At 38.1% G+C, this 17875-nt stretch overlaps 1 protein-coding gene across 2 annotated transcripts in view; it reads left to right on the plus strand.

Annotated features, from left to right (window-relative positions):
- HIBCH (3-hydroxyisobutyryl-CoA hydrolase) overlaps window positions 1–16055 on the plus strand; it is a 45015-nt gene extending 28960 nt beyond the window's left edge. Inside the window, exons 10-15 of one of the 2 annotated variants that reach the window (XM_055718655.1) lie at window positions 677–735; window positions 1513–1594; window positions 7305–7424; window positions 8623–8656; window positions 13574–13618; window positions 13837–16055. In XM_055718655.1, the coding sequence (XP_055574630.1) occupies window positions 677–735; window positions 1513–1594; window positions 7305–7424; window positions 8623–8656; window positions 13574–13590 (312 nt within the window). In that variant the 3' untranslated portion in view covers window positions 13591–13618; window positions 13837–16055. The remainder of the gene's footprint in view (window positions 1–676; window positions 736–1512; window positions 1595–7304; window positions 7425–8622; window positions 8657–13573; window positions 13619–13836) is intronic. The other variant, XM_055718654.1, reaches the window with a different exon arrangement.
- Window positions 16056–17875: the final 1820 nt, after the last annotated feature.

The following is a 17875-nucleotide window of genomic DNA, read 5'->3' on the forward strand; positions in this document are numbered from 1 at the left end:
CAGTATAGTTCTTTCCAAGATGACATTGAATGGAAAAGGAAGCTATGTATTTTTAGTTATCAGAGCTGAAATGACAGGGAACCTCTCAGCTTCAGCTGCTGTTGCTGAAGCATCTGCTTATGTCCTAAACCCCTTAATGCCAAAGATATGAGACATTTGACAGCCTTTCCACATAAGGCCAAGAGTTTCACACTCTTCAGTTGTCTAAATCAAATTTTGTAAAGTGCGGAGAAAGAATAAGGAAGATAAATGCCTTTTTTTTAATACATATATAGATGCCTATATGTTTTTTTGAGAATTTTTTTTTTTTTTAAAAAAAAACATTCTCAAGTTTCTTAGTAGATTTATCTACACTGGCTTTCCTAGTGGATTTGGTAGAAATGTATTGATAGAATAATCACGATTACTTGCGTACAAGAGAACCACCCAGTCAAATATGCATACATAGTAGCTCAGAGCAAGCACTGCATTATGAGCTGACAGCTTTAACATTCAGAAGATAAAGCAACAAGTTCATTTACACACACTGCAAAACTGTAATTGATTAAAAATGTCAGTGTCTTATGACATTTATGGTATTATGAAATTTCTCTAACAATTCATTGACATTTTTCAGCACGGATAAACTTTTCAGTCTAAAATAACCAAGTAAAATATGTATTTGTTTTTTAAATAGAGCAAAGTTGATCAAGAAAAGGGGTTTGTACTCGATGAACACATGGAGAAGATTAACAGGTATTCAGCAATCTTTCTTTGTTTTTCTTTTAGCTAAAGAACATGAAGTTAAATCTAGTAACAGTATCAACTGGTCCACAGACAAGGTGATAGAAATGACATTCAAATTACTCAAACTTTTTTGTCTTTAGGGAGCTTTATCTGAAGCTCATTAAATACTTCACTCATAAGTATATTAAATACTTGAGCGTATTTGCCTGATTCATACACCTTTGTATTAAGCAATTAACCTATGGCACATTACAATGAACATTTTCTATGGAAATTGGATGGGGATTTGTGAGAGTAATTGTTCAGTTGGACAGGAAAAGTTACATAGCACATTTATAGTCATTGGTATAAGGCCTTTTTGTGATTGTTTGGAACTTCTGTGTGTCAGAAAGGGAAAGAGATAAGTGAGAGTGATAACAAGCAGCTGAAACTCTTGAAGAAAGACAGCAGTAACTAAGTTTAGAGACAAAAGGTGCTGACACCAAACCAGCAGAATGGAGCTGACAGCTAAAGATGTAACGTGTTATAAAAACACAGATAAGAGTGATGGTAGCAATTAAACTTTCTGGATAAATATCAGAGTTTGAGAGTGAAGTTTGTTGAAATGCTAGAGATTTGTGAAGGAAGAGGATGTGCCTGTCAACTGAGTCACTTAGAACTGAATAACGGAACACATTGCTAAGAAAAGGCAAATCTGCTCTGTTCTTAATTTCTGTGTTCCTAGCACTTCATAGGTAAGAGGAAGGCAGAAGCAGTTCATTCATTTACTAACATTTTTTCTTTTAGTCTTTTTTCAGCAAATACTATGGAAGAAATTGTTAAAAAATTAAAGCAAGATGGTTCTCCTTTTGCCATTAAGCAGCTAGAGGTAATGTCTTCTGTGTTATTTTTGTTAGAGATTTTAAGTCTGATTTGGTACTTTCTTATCGGGGGCAGACTTTAGCCACCTTATTAATGTAACTAATACTACGTAACACCAGTAGGACATTGGACTGAGATCCTCAGGTTCTCACATACAGTCTCTGTGGGATTGTCAGTAGTTCTACTGAGACAAGAATTTTCCTTTGTAAAACCACACAATGTGAATGCCATCATATGTTGCATAAAATTGTAATCTAGTAATAAACCCAATAAAATTAAACTCCCTTTCCCTTCCCCCCTCCCCACAATCAGGGGGCTGTTGGCAACAAAGGTTCCTTTTATAGCTTCTCATTTTATTGCCAAGGGTTGGAATAAAACGGTGCTAGAACAACATTGTTCTTTTTCTTCCCTTCCAGATCTCTTACTTGGGTAAACAGCAAGCAATTTATCATCACAACGTATTTTTTGATCTTTTTAATGCATTTCTGAGTGTTGGATGTAGTCGCTACTCAAAAAAAATATACAGTAATACTATGCACTTAATACACACTTCAGCCTCAAAAGCAAGAAACAACTTACAATAATTTATAAGTAATGTGTGTATTTGGTTTTTTCTCCTTTGAAGTATATGTATTCAGGTGTCTTGGAGCTATTCAAATATTATAATTGGATAGAACACAAGCATTTTTCCAACAAAAGCTTTGTTTTAACTTCAATTATAGCTCACAAAAGTCCTGCTTTTGTAATAAAATAACCATTTTCAAAATTTCAGTTGAACAGGAGGGATATAATTTTCTAATGTAGTATCATTAATGTTAAGCATCCTGTCCCACATACACAGATACATTTTTGGGTTTAGTTTTTAATTAAAGATTTAACGTTTTATCACTGGAAAACAGTTTTGAGAAAGGAAGTTTTAAGTAAATTATCTTTTTGCCAACCAGTGTGCCTAGTACGTTGCAAGAACATAGATTCACATAGAAACACATATTATAAAAGCGAAATTGTGCGAAAGGGAAAGCTAATTTTTTCCCCACTGGTATTCGAGTTTCATTGAATCAAGTAGTCAAAGGAGCTAGTGCCTGAATAGTCCTTTTATGTGTTTGTAGACCTGAATTCTGCTATAGGCTACCATCATGGCTTTCCCCCAAGGTATATAGGCTGTATCGTTCAGTTCTTCACTTTTTTCCTGTGTTATAGATAGCAAGGAAAGCACTCCTGTTAAGGGCTGTTGAGACAGTTTGATGGCGTCTTAATAGCAGTCACTTTCAGTGGTTCTTATTTCTTTATAGAATTGAGTTACAAGGCAGTATTTTATTTGTAAATTTATAGTTCTGCAAGGATATTATATTTTTTAGTTTCTGGGGAGGTTGAAAACAACCAAGAATTATTTGTGTATAGCTTTTCCTAAGTTAGTTTCATACAATTTTATGGCACTTTAAAACATAATCAGACCTAGTGGAACTTTTTAAAATAGCTTATAGCCTTTAAAGGGTGCTTTGTTCAAAATACTTTTCTACTACAAAAGATGCAAGGAGTCTGGAAACACATTGTTACCTGAAATATTAACCACATAGTTTGTTCTGCCATGTTTGCTCATTACCCAAACCTGCTCGACATGTTCCTTCATCTGCAGCCTTATAACTCAGACCTCCCCTATTAAAAAAAGTTATTCTTGTTCATTGTTGTTTTAGGGTGTACTTCTGTTTCATATTTTTGATTTAGAAATTAAACCTATGTCATCTACTTCAAAGTTATGATTTTGTGGAACTGGTATTTTTATTTTTATTTTTTTACTTCCTGAACAACAAATCCCCCCCAGCACTTTTGTTGCTGCTCGGGTTTTTTTATTTCATGTCTTTAATAGGACTTTATAGCAGCTCTTTTCTTCTATGATTTGTAAATGAATGACTGTCCTTGGAGCTGACTGAAGTTCCTGAATAATTGTTCTGTTCAGGAGATGAGACTGTGTTAATGTGAGTTTCTTCTGTTCATACATAAATTTATGGGATGAAAAAAACCAACACCCAAACCCCACCACTGGCCTGCTGTCACAGCATTTGGAGGAGAAGAGTTCAAAGAACTCGTTAGAGCAGGGAACAGACAGCAAAACCATGACAGTGAGATTATCAGACGTTATCCTTGATAGCAGTTTACCGATTTGTGTGAAGCAAGTAATTTTCCTCATCAGTAGCATCATAGTACCAAAAGTATATGCATAGATAGTTTCCTATCACTTTGTGAAACCAATGTTTCGCTTCCATGCCAGGTACAGGAACAACAGCGTATTCAAATGATAAATTTAGAGACTATAAAGGATTCAGTAACAGCAATTTATATGTTTATTTTCTTTGGTTCCCTGTATATTTGTTATGAAACGTATTAGTAAACTTACGGAATAAGCCCTAACTGCAAGTCTAATACAAACGCCCTAATGTGGACGTACACCTTGGTACATTCACACTGGATGTACAGATAGCTTTTAGTGTTAATAAAAATGGAATTACTAGTTCCACTGTAATCCAAGTATGCTGTGAGCTGTACTATCCCAAGTAGCCTGTTCTATTTGATCTACAGTACTTCTGCTTTTTACTTTCAAAACATGCCTGCTTGGCAGGCTTTCACATATCTGATGCTAAAGCGGTTTGCATGAATAAGAATAATGTCAGGTTTTTAAAAATTGAGGTACGATACATGAGAATGGCTTTAAATCACATGTTGAGCCCAGGTACAAATAGGTAGAAAGCTAGGATACTAACACACTTTTTGAACTCATAGTAAAATATTTTTTAAGACCTTTTACTTTCTAGCATGACTTTGTGTTCAGGATTTACAGGAGCCAAAAATCTTTAATCTGGGTGACAGAAGTACCACTTCTAATTGGATGAAGTAAGCATGTGGGATTGAAACCTGAAAAACATCAGATGTTTGACTTGGTTTTCACATGATGCTTTCTTAGAGCTTTTTTTGGCAGAACGGCATACCTTCTGAGCACTGATTCTTCATTATTTAATAGCCTTCATTGTTTCTGAGTAAATTCCAGTGTAGTGTACAGGACACTGCAGAGACCAATAATTACCTGACACCTTGCCTGGATCTACTGGGCGGGCTGGGATGCAGACACTAGCTCCTGAAACTTTGAATGGGTATGCAACAGGTGGGTGAGATCACAGGAACGAAGCTGAGTCATAACTTGGTAGTGTTGAATTCTAGCAAAGCAGCACTGTGAAACTCTGTTAACAGACCAGGAAGAGTGATAGATCTGTCCTTAAGCAGCTTTCCTGTGATGCTTTGGCTAGCTATTCATATTTTTTCAAAGCTTCATCCAGACCCATTGTTCCCTGTGGACAAACAAATGCTTTGGTATCTCAGAAAGTAAGTGATGCACATCCTTCATCTATTGCAAGTGAAGTGATACGCTGGACCTCTAGGAGGTTGGGGTTTTTTTGTTTGCTTTTAAGTTAAAGAAAGCCTTCCTTAAGAACCCTCAGCAGCTCAGGTCAGAAGCTTTTATGGGCCTTGGAGACAAAAGATGCAGCCACTGTTCCAGCTGTTATTCTTGTAAAGGACTCCACGGAGTCAGTGCCACTGAATTCAGTCACCTTCTGATAGTATCTTATTGGGATATGGGTCTATTGCAAATTCAGCTTGTAGCTTTCAGGATTGTTATATGTTGAAATCAAGATGGTCTCAAGGATACCGGAATAGATGTCAAATACTTCTGTGAAGACTTGTTTGCACTTTAGTACTCCCCAGTTCAGCCTATCCTGTCTTTTCTCAGGCTTGTTCCCTAGCACCAATCCCCTCCTCTTTATACAGAGAATTTATTTATAGATCCACTGGTGACTCATTTTTCTGCAATTACACCTACCCATTTTCTTTCCTTGTTCCTCTTCAGCCTGATTTATGGCAGTGCCTCCTCCAGCTTCAGCCTCACTTGTATGCCGAGATAAGGCAGCTGCTGGATGTACTAGACTGACTAGTCAAGCGCTGTTTTCAGATCTTCTCCATTTCGAATTCTTTGACCTGGAAGAACTCACCATTACCATTTCCCCTATGGAACTATCTGGTTGCCCTGTGCGTACCATTTAACCTTGTCTGAGCAAAGAGTTTCAAATTTAGATGACAGAATGTGAAACTCAAAGGAAAAAAGGTCCAGTTCAAAGGTAAAGCCAGCAAGCGTATATTATGGGAAATAAGGGGTCCAGTTCAGAGCTGCTATTTAAGACCTACACAGTGATGCGATTAGAGATACAGCTGGTTTCTTCATCTGCTGAAAGGCAGCTCATTTTTAGAGAGCTTCACCAGAACTCAGAAAATGCTGGCAGTTTGAGCCAGCATCGGTTCTTTCTAAGCCAGCTTCTCTCTGAATCAAAGTGGTCAACACGCAAGTAACAGAAGGACAGAACCAGTGCTTTTAAGGTGCAAGCGTACAGCCTCCTGCTTGTATAGCAACTGCATGTTTTCCAGCTTAACCAGGCAAAATGGGTCACTGCTGTATCAGCTGGTGTCTGGAGAGGGATGAAGAGTAACTGGGAGCCAGAAAATATGTTAATGGTGATGACTGGAAACCTGCCATTTCAGTCTGTAAGGAGTCTAATGTCTGCAGTGAAAATAATGTAAAGAGGCAAATCTTACCATCTGCCATTTTTCGGTCGTGGTGAAAGTGTCCTAATTAACAAGAAGTGTCTATCGTACTGTGACTAATACAGAGCTTTTAGTTGTGTTTACAGGGGAAGAGCAGCCTTGTTTAGAGTGAGAAAACAAAGATCAGCAACAATAAGATGTAGCTCCTTTCCCCCACAACCCTGAAAGCTTTAAAGCTCAGTTCTGTTTTAACTCCGTTTTTGCCTTTCTCCCCACCTCCCCCTAGTGTTTACCAGCATGCTTTTAATTGAAGGATAGTCATGAGAGACAGATTTACAGCATTTGTTTGTGTGCCTTAAACAGATCCTGTCTGTTGTGTAATATTTATAGCCTGTGGCTTTGTCAAAAGGCGGCAGGCAAGACCTCCAGGCTTCCTATCAGCAGAGCAAAAACTGCTGAATTACTGCAGTATCTGTTGATCCCTGACAAAAAGCCCAGACAAATACGCATTTATGTTTGATTTCTTTTAATATTTTTCTTCCACAATTTTCTTCTTCATATATTGTCTAGTCTTTGCAGATGATCTTAAAGCAACTGCTTAAAGTTTGTTGTTAATCTTACTAATATTACCTTACTGCTCTGGCTATTGTACCAAATAAAACCTAAATGCTGTACAATACTACTATCAGCTACAATATCAGTAACATCTAAGAGCAATTCAGACTATATATATATGAATGATATTAAAAAATTGAGTACAATTGCTTGTAATGCTTACCTTTGCTTCTCAAAAGAATCTGTTTGGAAATGGCTTTCAAGCTGCATTAGATTCTCTGGCTAGTAGTAATTTGATCAGAAATAATGTGACCTTAGGAATTCTAGGCTTTCCGCAATGGATGGCATACATCCCAGAAGTCTTGCTGATAAAAGTTTGCGCAAGTAAGTTCTTTTAGTGTGGCAGCATGGCAGGAGGGAGCAGGAGTAGCTATCACATAAGTGAGCTCAGGGAGAGGAGTGCCATCCTTTGCTTTGAAGTTTACAATGGAGGAAAAAACCCAACCAAAACCAAACCGACTTGCAAATGTGTCTAAATTGAAGAGAGTAAAAATAATTGTTCATGTCTTCCTCAGACTATTAGTAAGATGTCACCTACATCCTTAAAGATGACTCTCAGACAGCTCAGAGAAGGAGCTTCCATGAACTTGCAAGACGTACTGACGATGGAATACAGACTGAGCCAAGCATGCATGGTAAGCAAGCAGCTGAGCCCTTTGTCTCTTTCCATCCACAAAGGGGTAGCAAGTTTATCAGGGAATAAAATTTATATAGATTACATCAAGGGCTCACAATTTATAGATCTTAATTTTCAATCTCTTGTGTGTTTGTTAGGCCGTCACTTTTTTCCAGTTCTATGTCTTTACATGCAATTTGAGGGAGACTACATTAATGATGGTCAGATGGGACGATAGAGGGCTTTTGTTAAGAAAACTATGGTAATGTTACAATATAGAAGGTTTTTTATTTGGACCATAATTTTAAAAATCTTGTGTTCTTTATCAGATTTCCCGTTTAAGTTACTTAGTCCTCAGTGCCTCAGTTCCCATTCACAGAATGGGAGTAGCTGCATATCACTGCCCCTCAGGAGTACTGTCATAAATTTATGAAAGCAAACAAGAGATTTTACTACTATTTGTAGTAAAAGCTGAGTACTTGGATAACATATGAGGAAGCGATCCTTTCAAGTACAACAGAGTTGCTAATGGAATTACGTCAACAAATTCCTCATAAAGCTTTCCCGTGGCATCCTTATTACTAATTTTGTCACATTTTAAATTAAGACTTTTGTATATCTGATAAAATGATTTGTGGTAGTTAAGGTTTTTGGGGTTGTTTTGGTTTTTTTTGATAAAGCATTTACTTTATCTGATACATTGTAGTGCCTGGCAGTGCCCTTGCCCTATCTTTCCTGAAACTAACATTGTTTGTCCATTGCTAGTGAAGCATGCCTAGGGGTTTAAACGTTACATTTACTTTTATAAACAAAAACCTGGACGTTTCCAGGATTCCATGTAACTGCAAAGTGTTTCAAGTGTGGAAAACACATCACAGTTCCTGAAGAATTTCTGATCCAACACACCTTAGTCCCCATCATGCAAGACTCTTCAGAAAAATGTATGAGACAACACAGAAAGAGGGCTTGCACTGCGTGAAAGTCGGCTGATCAACTACAGTTCAACAAACTGATTTTAAGAGCTGTGGCTACCTTTAAGCAAGAGGATATAGAGCTCTTTAATAAGTAAAGAGAAAGTAGCAGATGAGAACAGTACAACTGGGATTTAACTGAATCTTGAGAATTTGCATTTCAAGCAGAAGTGGGATAAGGAAAGATGAGATAAATACAATTTGTCATATTACAGTTTGGGTTTTTTCTTTTCTTTAACCTTTCAGAGAGGCCATGACTTCTATGAAGGTGTTCGGGCAGGTAAGCATGCACAGCAGAAGCATTTCTCAAACCTAATAATATGCAAACTCACTGTTGTATTGCTTCTCTGGAGGTTATGTAAAGTGCATGCAGCAGGGGCCCAGAGAACATTTCCCAGCTTGCTACAGTTTTTGCTTATTTGTTCAAAAGTGTAACAGCAGTGTTGTTTCCTTTGTGTAATCTCATTCCCAATTTATCCACCTGGTAATGCAGCACCATGAAAGGGTGTTCACCAGCTCATTGGGAAAGTTTGATATATATGTAGTGCTGACAGTAGTGAGTAGCTAATAGCATTTGTGTGTCCAGATTTAGTGTTGCCACATAGCTGGTCCAGCCAGCTATAAGTTGGTTTAAGACTCAAAGTCAAGAACAACTATTCACATAGAAAAGCATTAGAACAGAGACTACTTTCACCCACATCCAAAATATCTCCCTACAAAGGTGTCTTACTATTAAGTTTACATATATAGCTTTTTAATGTTAAATAATTCAGCATTTTAAGGCATTGGTCAAATAGGTAGTGGTAGAAGTAGAGCAGTGGCTCAGCAAGTTCATCTAGGGGACAGATTTAGATTCCGTCCTTGATTCTACTGCTGATTCACTATGCAGATTGTCAAACCCAATGTCACATCTGTTAGAAACCGTAGTAGTTATTTATGTACTATACAGCACAAGATGAAACAAAGCACAGGCATTGCCTTTTCCAAGGAGCTGACAGTACAAGACATTTGGATGAATAACACTTCGGGGTTGAGGGAACCTGGCTTTTAATTCATACAGTTATATACTTGAGGATGTATTATCACCTCCTCCTCATTTTTTATAGTTGTGTATAAAGTGGCTTAAAATCCACTTGAGTAATGGATGTTTGAGTGTTTACTATTAGTAATACTGTATTAAAGATAGCCTGGAGTGAGATATGTAAAGTTTGTTTTTACAGCATGGAAAAACTTCCCGATTAATTAATTACTCTTTAGTACTTATGGGCAGAGACTCCTTTGAAGAATTTACCACACATGTTGAGAAGTACATGGTTTTCATGGTGTTGGTAATGGGGACCAGGATATCTTAGAAAGATTATTCCTAGGATATATTCTAAATTGCCATATATGCTGGTGAAACGTAGTTACTTGGGAAGTGACAAACTCGAAGTCCGAGAGTCAGATGAACACTAAACCAAGTTCTCACTTGTAGTGCACAAGGTCATTAAACCATCTGGGGATGCAGTAGAGGACAAAAGCAAATCACTTGTCAGTTTGTGCAGTTTACTGTGCAGGCCATACTGTAAAGAAAGAAGCTGCAAGAACAGCAGGACGGGAACTTCTCTTTTACATAGGGCGATACAGCAAAGGCCTAGCTATATCAGGGGAACAAAAAACCAACCACCAGAGATCCAGCTGCACTGCAGGGATTGCTAAGAATAATACTGTGTTATTGAAGGGCTTTTACTTTCTGATTACTGCATATATCTTGTTCTCAGATTTGCCATCTTAAAATAGTGTTTAGGAGTGGTGCAAAATCTGACTCACAATAATTTTTGTAGTTGGGTCTGATCTCATTAAAATCATTATCCAACAATATGCTGAGCACCCTTTTTAATAGGAAGCAAGATTATGAAGTACTTCACAGGATCAACCGTAGTGAATAAAAGTGATAAAAGTGTAAAGTATTAGCTTTTTCTTTATTAAAGCATTACATTCCAAGCATTTAAGAGGCAGCTGTTGACCCTGTCTACCACAACAAAGTTAAGATATCATAATAATCAGATTTTAGTTTTTGAAGATTGTTTTTCAGCAGCAGTGGCCATAGGTCAGGTTTTAATAACAGCTTTTATCTGCTTCAAATCATAATTTTAATAGGCATGCTAGGGAAGCAGTTTGTTTAAAAGCTTTTTAAACCTGCTTTGACCTGAGGTCAGAATTTCATTTTTCTTTTAGCCAGCTTTCTTTCAACTAGACTGAAAGATCTGCTGGCAGTTTCCCCCCATTTATGATTCTTGTGATTTGAGCTACTTAAAAAAATCCCAAAACCCTTAAAGCACAAAATACACAGATCATATTTCATCATACTTCATCAACATTTTCCCATATAATGGTAACTGTGGTTTTTGAACAATTTAGGTATTCATTTTTCACCTTGATTTATAGAAGAATACATAAACTTGGAAATTACCCAGAGCTATGCATTTCTAAGAACTTTGTTTTTTAATTCTTACCGCGTAAGAAAAGCGGTCATTTTTGGCATCAGTAATCAAACACATCCAGGTAGACTATAATCTCTGCAGCGTGAGGGGACAAAAATCTGTTAAATTAGCCTCCTAACACTCTGTGCAGGCATGTACGCTTCAAATGCAGTTGTAAAGGCATTCTGTGCCTTGCGGATCCTGCAGAGACCTTATTTCTGTGTGGCTTCTGCCCTCTCTCCTGCAGCGCTGGCAGGTGGCAGATGTGAGCCTGACCCTGGGCACACAACCCCCCGCAGCCAGGCAGGAGGCAGGGAGATTTCATTGCAGCTTACAGAATTGCAAGTGCTTAGAAATACCAGCGTTTTGACCATGCTGAATGAATCTAAGCAATAAAACACTAACTGAAGGCCAGCAAAGTCACTGCTACTGAACAGAGGGGGATTGGATTTTTTTTTTTTTAAAGTAAAACAAAAGAACAAACCTTTAACACAGTGTCTATGTTCAGTTACTTTTATCCTAATGAACTTCCCTTAGCCTACCTTAGAAGTCCTCAGAATTTTTGTTCCATTCTCATAGTAATCAGTATCTCAAGCTGGAGAAACACAAAACATACACAAGTTAGTGCAGAAAGGGAATATTTTCATGATACTATTAAAAAACAAATAAGATTAAAGATTTCACTGGAAAGGCCATTATAAGCATTCAGTTTATCCACCAGAGTAAAACCGGCCACAGATCCAAACAAAAAGATTAACTTGATTACACAGTAGTGCCATGGAGTGGAGAAATAATCAGCAATTACTACTAAGTTGAAGCTGTAGTAGTATACGCATGGACTCACCCCACCCCACCTCATATGTAAAGCATCTCCAGGCAGCTTTGGCTCCTGTGGGTAGTGGTCAAGATTACTTCGGTCAGACTGTGAACTTAAACTAAAGTTGAAGAAAATCATTAGGTAAGTACTACTCCAATGGAATAAATACAGTCAAATTGGGACAATTATGTCTTTTAACCTAATCAATGGCTTCACATCATGACAATTTAAATTAACTGACAGGATCATAAATTTTAAGTAAGTTAGCCAGTTGTATGACCTAGTTAAAAAAAATGCTTTTACAGCACATTTCTTTTAAAGAATTGCCCATGTGGATTCTACCGTCTATGGAATTGCAGCTTTTATCTACATAATGAGTTTCTTTTCAAAATTAGCGTTTATTTGCTTCCGAGGAGCCCCTAGTCCTCTCTTTGCAGGAAAATGGTTGCAGGGCTCTGATTCTCCTTTCTCTTTGGAGATGCAAGCTAAAGAGTTGTGATACCTGTGTGTCTTCAGCTACAAAAATATTAATTAGTGCAGTTGTCATTTGAATGGTATTTATTTTCTAGGCACTTTCCAAATATCGTCTGTAGGGGAAAAAGTTAAAAAGAAGTTTTCAAGTCACACTTTTTACCACAGACTGCCATAACACTCACCTTTTGATAGAACACAAACTTTAAGGTGGTCATTCTTTCCACTAAAAATCCAGCTCCTTTGCACATTTCTCATCCTGGATGGTTCTAGTTTAGTCACCAAGAACAAAGTCTATATAGAAAGACACAACTTACCAAAAAGCCAGCCGGTACTCTTCCAGATACCTAGCCTCTGTGAGCATCTCCTGCCCACATGCCTTTAGAACCATCCTACTTTGAACTTTTTGTCAGAAAGGAAAAACAAAAAAACAAATTCAGATCTTAGCAGAGGAACTGAAAAGGTGCTTCTTGCCTGTCCTCCCTTATATGCTGGGGGCTGTGGCAGTGAGAAGGTCTCCCAGGACAGGTGCATCTCCACATCAGTTGCTGATACCACACAGCTGAAGGGAATGTGCGTTGAGGAGGGATGTTGTGTAGCTGGTGCGTCCTAGAGGGCCATGGTTACTATAGCTGTTCTACTTTAAATTATAACAATTTCACATTTTGATTAGCACCTTTATGGGTTTTCTTAGAGCCAGAAAGGTGCTCGGAAGGACGCTCTGGAATTCCATTCATATTGGTTGTTTTTACACACAAATAAACTCTCTCTTGTCTTCCTATTGTTTGCTAGTGTGGCTGTTCTTGCTGACATGCCTTCACCATTCCTGTGAGATAAGGAATGCTTTTTGAGAATTGGTATTTTTTTTTGTTATACTCTTACATGTGATTCACTCACTGATGATTTTATCTTCAGTGATATATTTCCCAGGATACAGTGTAAAGTATACATACTAAGATTATACAAATCCTCACAGTTAAATCTACATAGGTCTACAGTATCTGTCACATTAGTTATTTCATTATCAGTTTATATGATGTGTTTCAATTAGCTTTAGGCATTTAACACCTACTTTGAATCATCTCCTATATCAGGGGTCCTCAAACTATGGCCCACGGGCCAGATACAGCCCCCCCCAGGGTCCTTAATCTGGCCCCCGCTATTTACAGACCTCCCCCGTCCCCCTCCCCCACTGGGGGTTGGGGGGGAAACCAAGCAGCCGCAGATGACTGCCTGCCACTGCATCCACATGCCGGCCCCCTGGTTAAAAAGTTTGAGGACCCCTGTCCTATATGCTACAAAAAGCCAGATTTTGCACAGAGATGTGAAAGCCCTTGTCCACAAGGAGCATCGTGCATACTGTTCCCAGTTTCACACTGAAAACCAGAAGTCAGGCAAGAGTAGTAGGTCAAACAGAAAACACTAATTTCAGGTCTTTTCCTTCAAGGCTTGGGCTACTTCTGAAGTGATCTACTGTTCCTTGTGTCATCAGGCAAGTCCCAGATATGTCTCTAGACAGGTCAAAACTCAAGAATTTTTATGAGAGTAGAAATATATGTGTTACAAAACCTCTTGTCACCTTCAGAGCACATTGATTCCCCACCCCCCACCATGTACTCACTGTAGTTGTCTGTCTTGATGCAATCTGAAGTCATCCTAATTAGAGGAAGCTTACAAGAAACTTTTGTGTTTTTATACTCCACCTGACAGTGCTGATTGACAAAGACCAATCCCCCAGATGGAAGCCAGCTGCTCTAGAAGAAGTCAGTGATGAATTTGTGGACGATTGCTTTAAGCCATTGGGAAACAATGATCTCAAGTTGTAAAGATCGAGTCTATTGACATCGTATTCGCCTGCTTAATTCTATGATTATAAAAATTAATATAGTGTGATAAAGTTTGACAAGACTTTTTTAGCTAGCCTGAGATTTGTAAGTCTATTTTTTTTTTTTTTTTTTTTTTTTTGCATTCAGGAACATTCTCTTTTGTGTTGCTGCCATCATAGCAAAATAATTATATCTCTGGTTAATAAGGGGGAAAATCACTTTAAGGCAAATTGTTATTTTTACTGCTTTACACAATGATTAACATTTAATTTGTTGCATCAGCTCTTCATTTAGGAGGAGCCTTTGGGGGATGACCTAGTAAGCAAGAAGTCAGGAGACCTTTGTATTCTTGGCTCTGTCACTGGTCTGTTAAATTGGGATTGTGCCTCAGATTCTTCTCTTTACAATAAAAATAAAGTATACTTCAAGCTTCAAAGTAGTCAGAGCAACAAAGGAAAATACAAGACATGCTAAATGCATGGTGTTAAGTAGTCTTTTAAATAAAAGGTCAGACTGACACATTATTAGTCTGATAGCAAGAAATTGTTCTATTGATTTAACATTTGGTCGGTATTCAGATTTGCTGTGCGATGTACACATTGTTTCAAATGTCATAATACTGCCAGAGCCTCGAGCAGACTTCTGTTTCCTTGTAAAACCATTTTTTAAAAAAATGCCATTAAGTTTGATTGACCTGCGTAACTAGTTTTTCATGATTTCAAACATTGCTAGTTTTTCCTGGTCTTAAACTGTCTCAGACCTTCCTCTGAACCCTAAGCAGGGATGTTTCCCGTTGATGATGGTGACTGACTGATGATTTTAGTGGTAGAGGTCAGCCTGGCACTAATGCTGCGCATGGCTGGAGTTTATCTGTACCAACTAGTCTGGGATCCCATTTGCTTGTGCCCATGAACATCCCGTCTGCTGGGTGGAAAATCTGTCAAAAGCAGGGGCTGAGAAAAAGATTCTGAAAACACCAATATGTACTGAAGATAATGAATAAGGGAAAACACGAAATATCTGCTGCGACGTAGATCGTACAGATTTTTAACCCAGCATGTCCTAACAAATGTATTTGTTGGGATCAAAATTTAAATATACATCAAAACCCCCTTGTATGTGCATTAAAGCTTGCTGGGTTCTGATACTAATAATACTTGAAGTTATATGGCATAACCAGAACCCCTTGATAAAAGTATAATTTTTAGAGGGGGTGAAATCAATTTTTCTATTGTGTGTGCAACACAGAGGTACTAAGCTTTCTTCGACATTAAGGCTGCGTGCTTCTTTATGCTTAATGAAATCATGTATCAGTATCTCTTCCTGTTTGTTTCTGCAGTTATAGGCAGGTCACAAATACAAATTTTGGCTTCGCTGAAGATGATCCACTGAGACTAAAAGAAGACGACTTTTGGTCAAATAACAGTCAGTAGTCAGCACTGGGGAATCACAGTCAGAGCTACAGCAGAACCTTTACGGGGTTTTCTACGCTGGGCAGTTTTCATTAGGACAGCAGCAGTCTCTGCTGGCTTAAAGCTCCTTCCTTCCTTCCTGGAAGCTGTTGCCTGGAAACTAAGTCCCGGAAAGTCAGGCATTGAGGTGAACTACCAAGGTGCCTCTCAGAGAATTAGAGGCGAGCAAAAGGGAGAGCAAAATCAAGAAAAAATGGCACCTTGCTTTGTCACTAGAATTTGTCTGACAAAATTGTTAAAATTTCTGCTGTGAGTTGACGTTACTGTGTTCATATTTGTCATGAGACAGTCCATGAGCTTCTTTTCAAAAGTAGTTGAGAGATTTAGTTCTGAAAACATGACTTGAATTTCTACCTCATGCTAGTTCTCTCAGAAATGTAAACCTCCCTTCTTATTTTTTAAAATTTTTGTATATTTTAGATAATCTTAAACAATGGCTATTTTTATTTTATTTTTTAAAAATGGGTTCATTCTATCGTTTTGTACAAAAGGAGCAATCTTCAGCAACTGTATTTAATGAGAAACAGTAATCCCCAAGGAGCAGGGCTCACGCCTTCTCTGACTGCAAAGGACTTACAACATGTTAGCAACAGTATACTCCTGAAACAATAAACTTTGCCTTGCACATTCAGTTGCTTTCAACATTTCTGTGAACAGGAATTATCCCAAACTCACGGTGACAAGATCCTGTCCAATCTGTGCATTTTTAGCAAATCAAAGTCATACAAGCAGATGGTAAGTTTAATTTTATTTGATCCACAAGAAAATATTTTCCACAAAAAATATTGTAAAAATATATCGTAGTGTGTTTTATTTGGGAATGATGTGTCTTACTCCAGAAATATCAATTTTACAAAGTTGCGCTGTAGTTAATGTGTTTTGAACCGTTATTAGAATATCAAGTCGGTCACATTGTACCCGTTCAGACAATAATTGTTTCCTGGAGAAAATATAAAGCAAATTTCTTTTTAACTCCTGAATAGAAGTAAATGGTGTCTGCAGAGTATGCCCATCCCATACTGGAGTGCCTTTATTACACAAAACCAAGTCAAAGAATCAGTGGCAACTTAGCTGGAAAGCCACTACAAGTGGCTTTGTAAGACTATAGCGCTGCTTGGAGTAATCTAATGATAAGTAAACAGATGTAATTTTATTTAGGTGAAGGAGTCTTTATTTTTATTATTGTTACATATTAGTATTGTGCCTATTAAAAACGCAGCAGACCTCTGGAACGAGGAGCTCCTTCGATCTCTCACCAGAATGTAGCATTGAACATACTGTAATTTCTTTTCTTTTATGAAGGGTCAGTGCATTATTTATTAAGGACAGTGTTTTGTAGAAGAGATTATTTTCCTGGCGAGAAGCTGTCTCCCTGTTGTCTGTAAGCTTGTTTGCTTTCCATTTGCTGCGTGCCTTCCCTGAAGTGCCAGTGCCACAGAAAGCATCGTCAACCAGCGGGAGCTGCACTTCAAGGCATATTGAAGCTGCTGTAGTCTTCAAGCGTTAATGAGGGAGGACAAGCCTTGTGGCCGCAGGTGAGTGACTGGTTGGACATGGCAAGCAGCAGGTGATGCTGTCGCTATGCTGTTACGGGCGGCTCTCTGGGCAAACGGTGCAGCCGCCCCACACAGCGAGTACCCCAAAAGGAAGCTCACCGGCATGTGTGTTTAATTATACCTAGGTATAATCGTTCAATTGTTAAAATTTAGCTGCTTTGTTTAGCTGTTAGCTTGCTTTGGGGAAATCTTGAGTATTTATCAACACGGATGCTCGGATGTAACTTGAGGCTATTTTATATTATTTTATAATTCTGCCTGCTGTCGGACCATGCAGTGGCAGCCTGCCAATGGAGAAGCCGCTATCAAAAGTGCATTTAGGTTCTGACTCCAGGAGGGTGACACAGATGCTAAGGCTACATCCAAAGGAAGGATTTGAGACATTGCAACACCTATCTCCCCACGGCAGCCACCAGGGTATTTGTACAAGGGTCAGGTATACCCAAATGCACTCTTCAAGCGAGTGCAGTTTTCTGTCTGCTATTCACCTGTCTGGCAAGTAATGTCTGTGGAGTTGAGGCTTTTTTTTTTTTTTTTTTTTGCCTTAATTACTATTTTTGGCAGTGTTAACATTCTTGAGTCGAGGCTAATCTTAGAAAGGTTGTCCTTTTTTATACTAAAGCTTTATTTTAGCTGTAGTAAGAATAGGAATCTTTTAAAATACTGGGGGTAAACAATATTCAATTAATATGTACTGATCTGATCAGTGCTTTGATATTGGTTTTAAATTCACCTTAGTATATGGTGTGGAGTTTTTTTAGGTAGAGCAAATGTAGGGTATGATCTGATGTTTTACATGCTTTAGAGCTTCAGGGAACATCCCTATTAGCAGTAGAATTTAAGTGGGCCATAATACCTCAGGTTACGTATGGCTTCAAAGAAGACTATGTTATTT

The sequence above is a fragment of the Falco cherrug genome, chromosome 8 (assembly GCF_023634085.1).
Source record: "Falco cherrug isolate bFalChe1 chromosome 8, bFalChe1.pri, whole genome shotgun sequence".
NCBI classification, from domain to species: Eukaryota; Metazoa; Chordata; class Aves; order Falconiformes; family Falconidae; genus Falco; species Falco cherrug.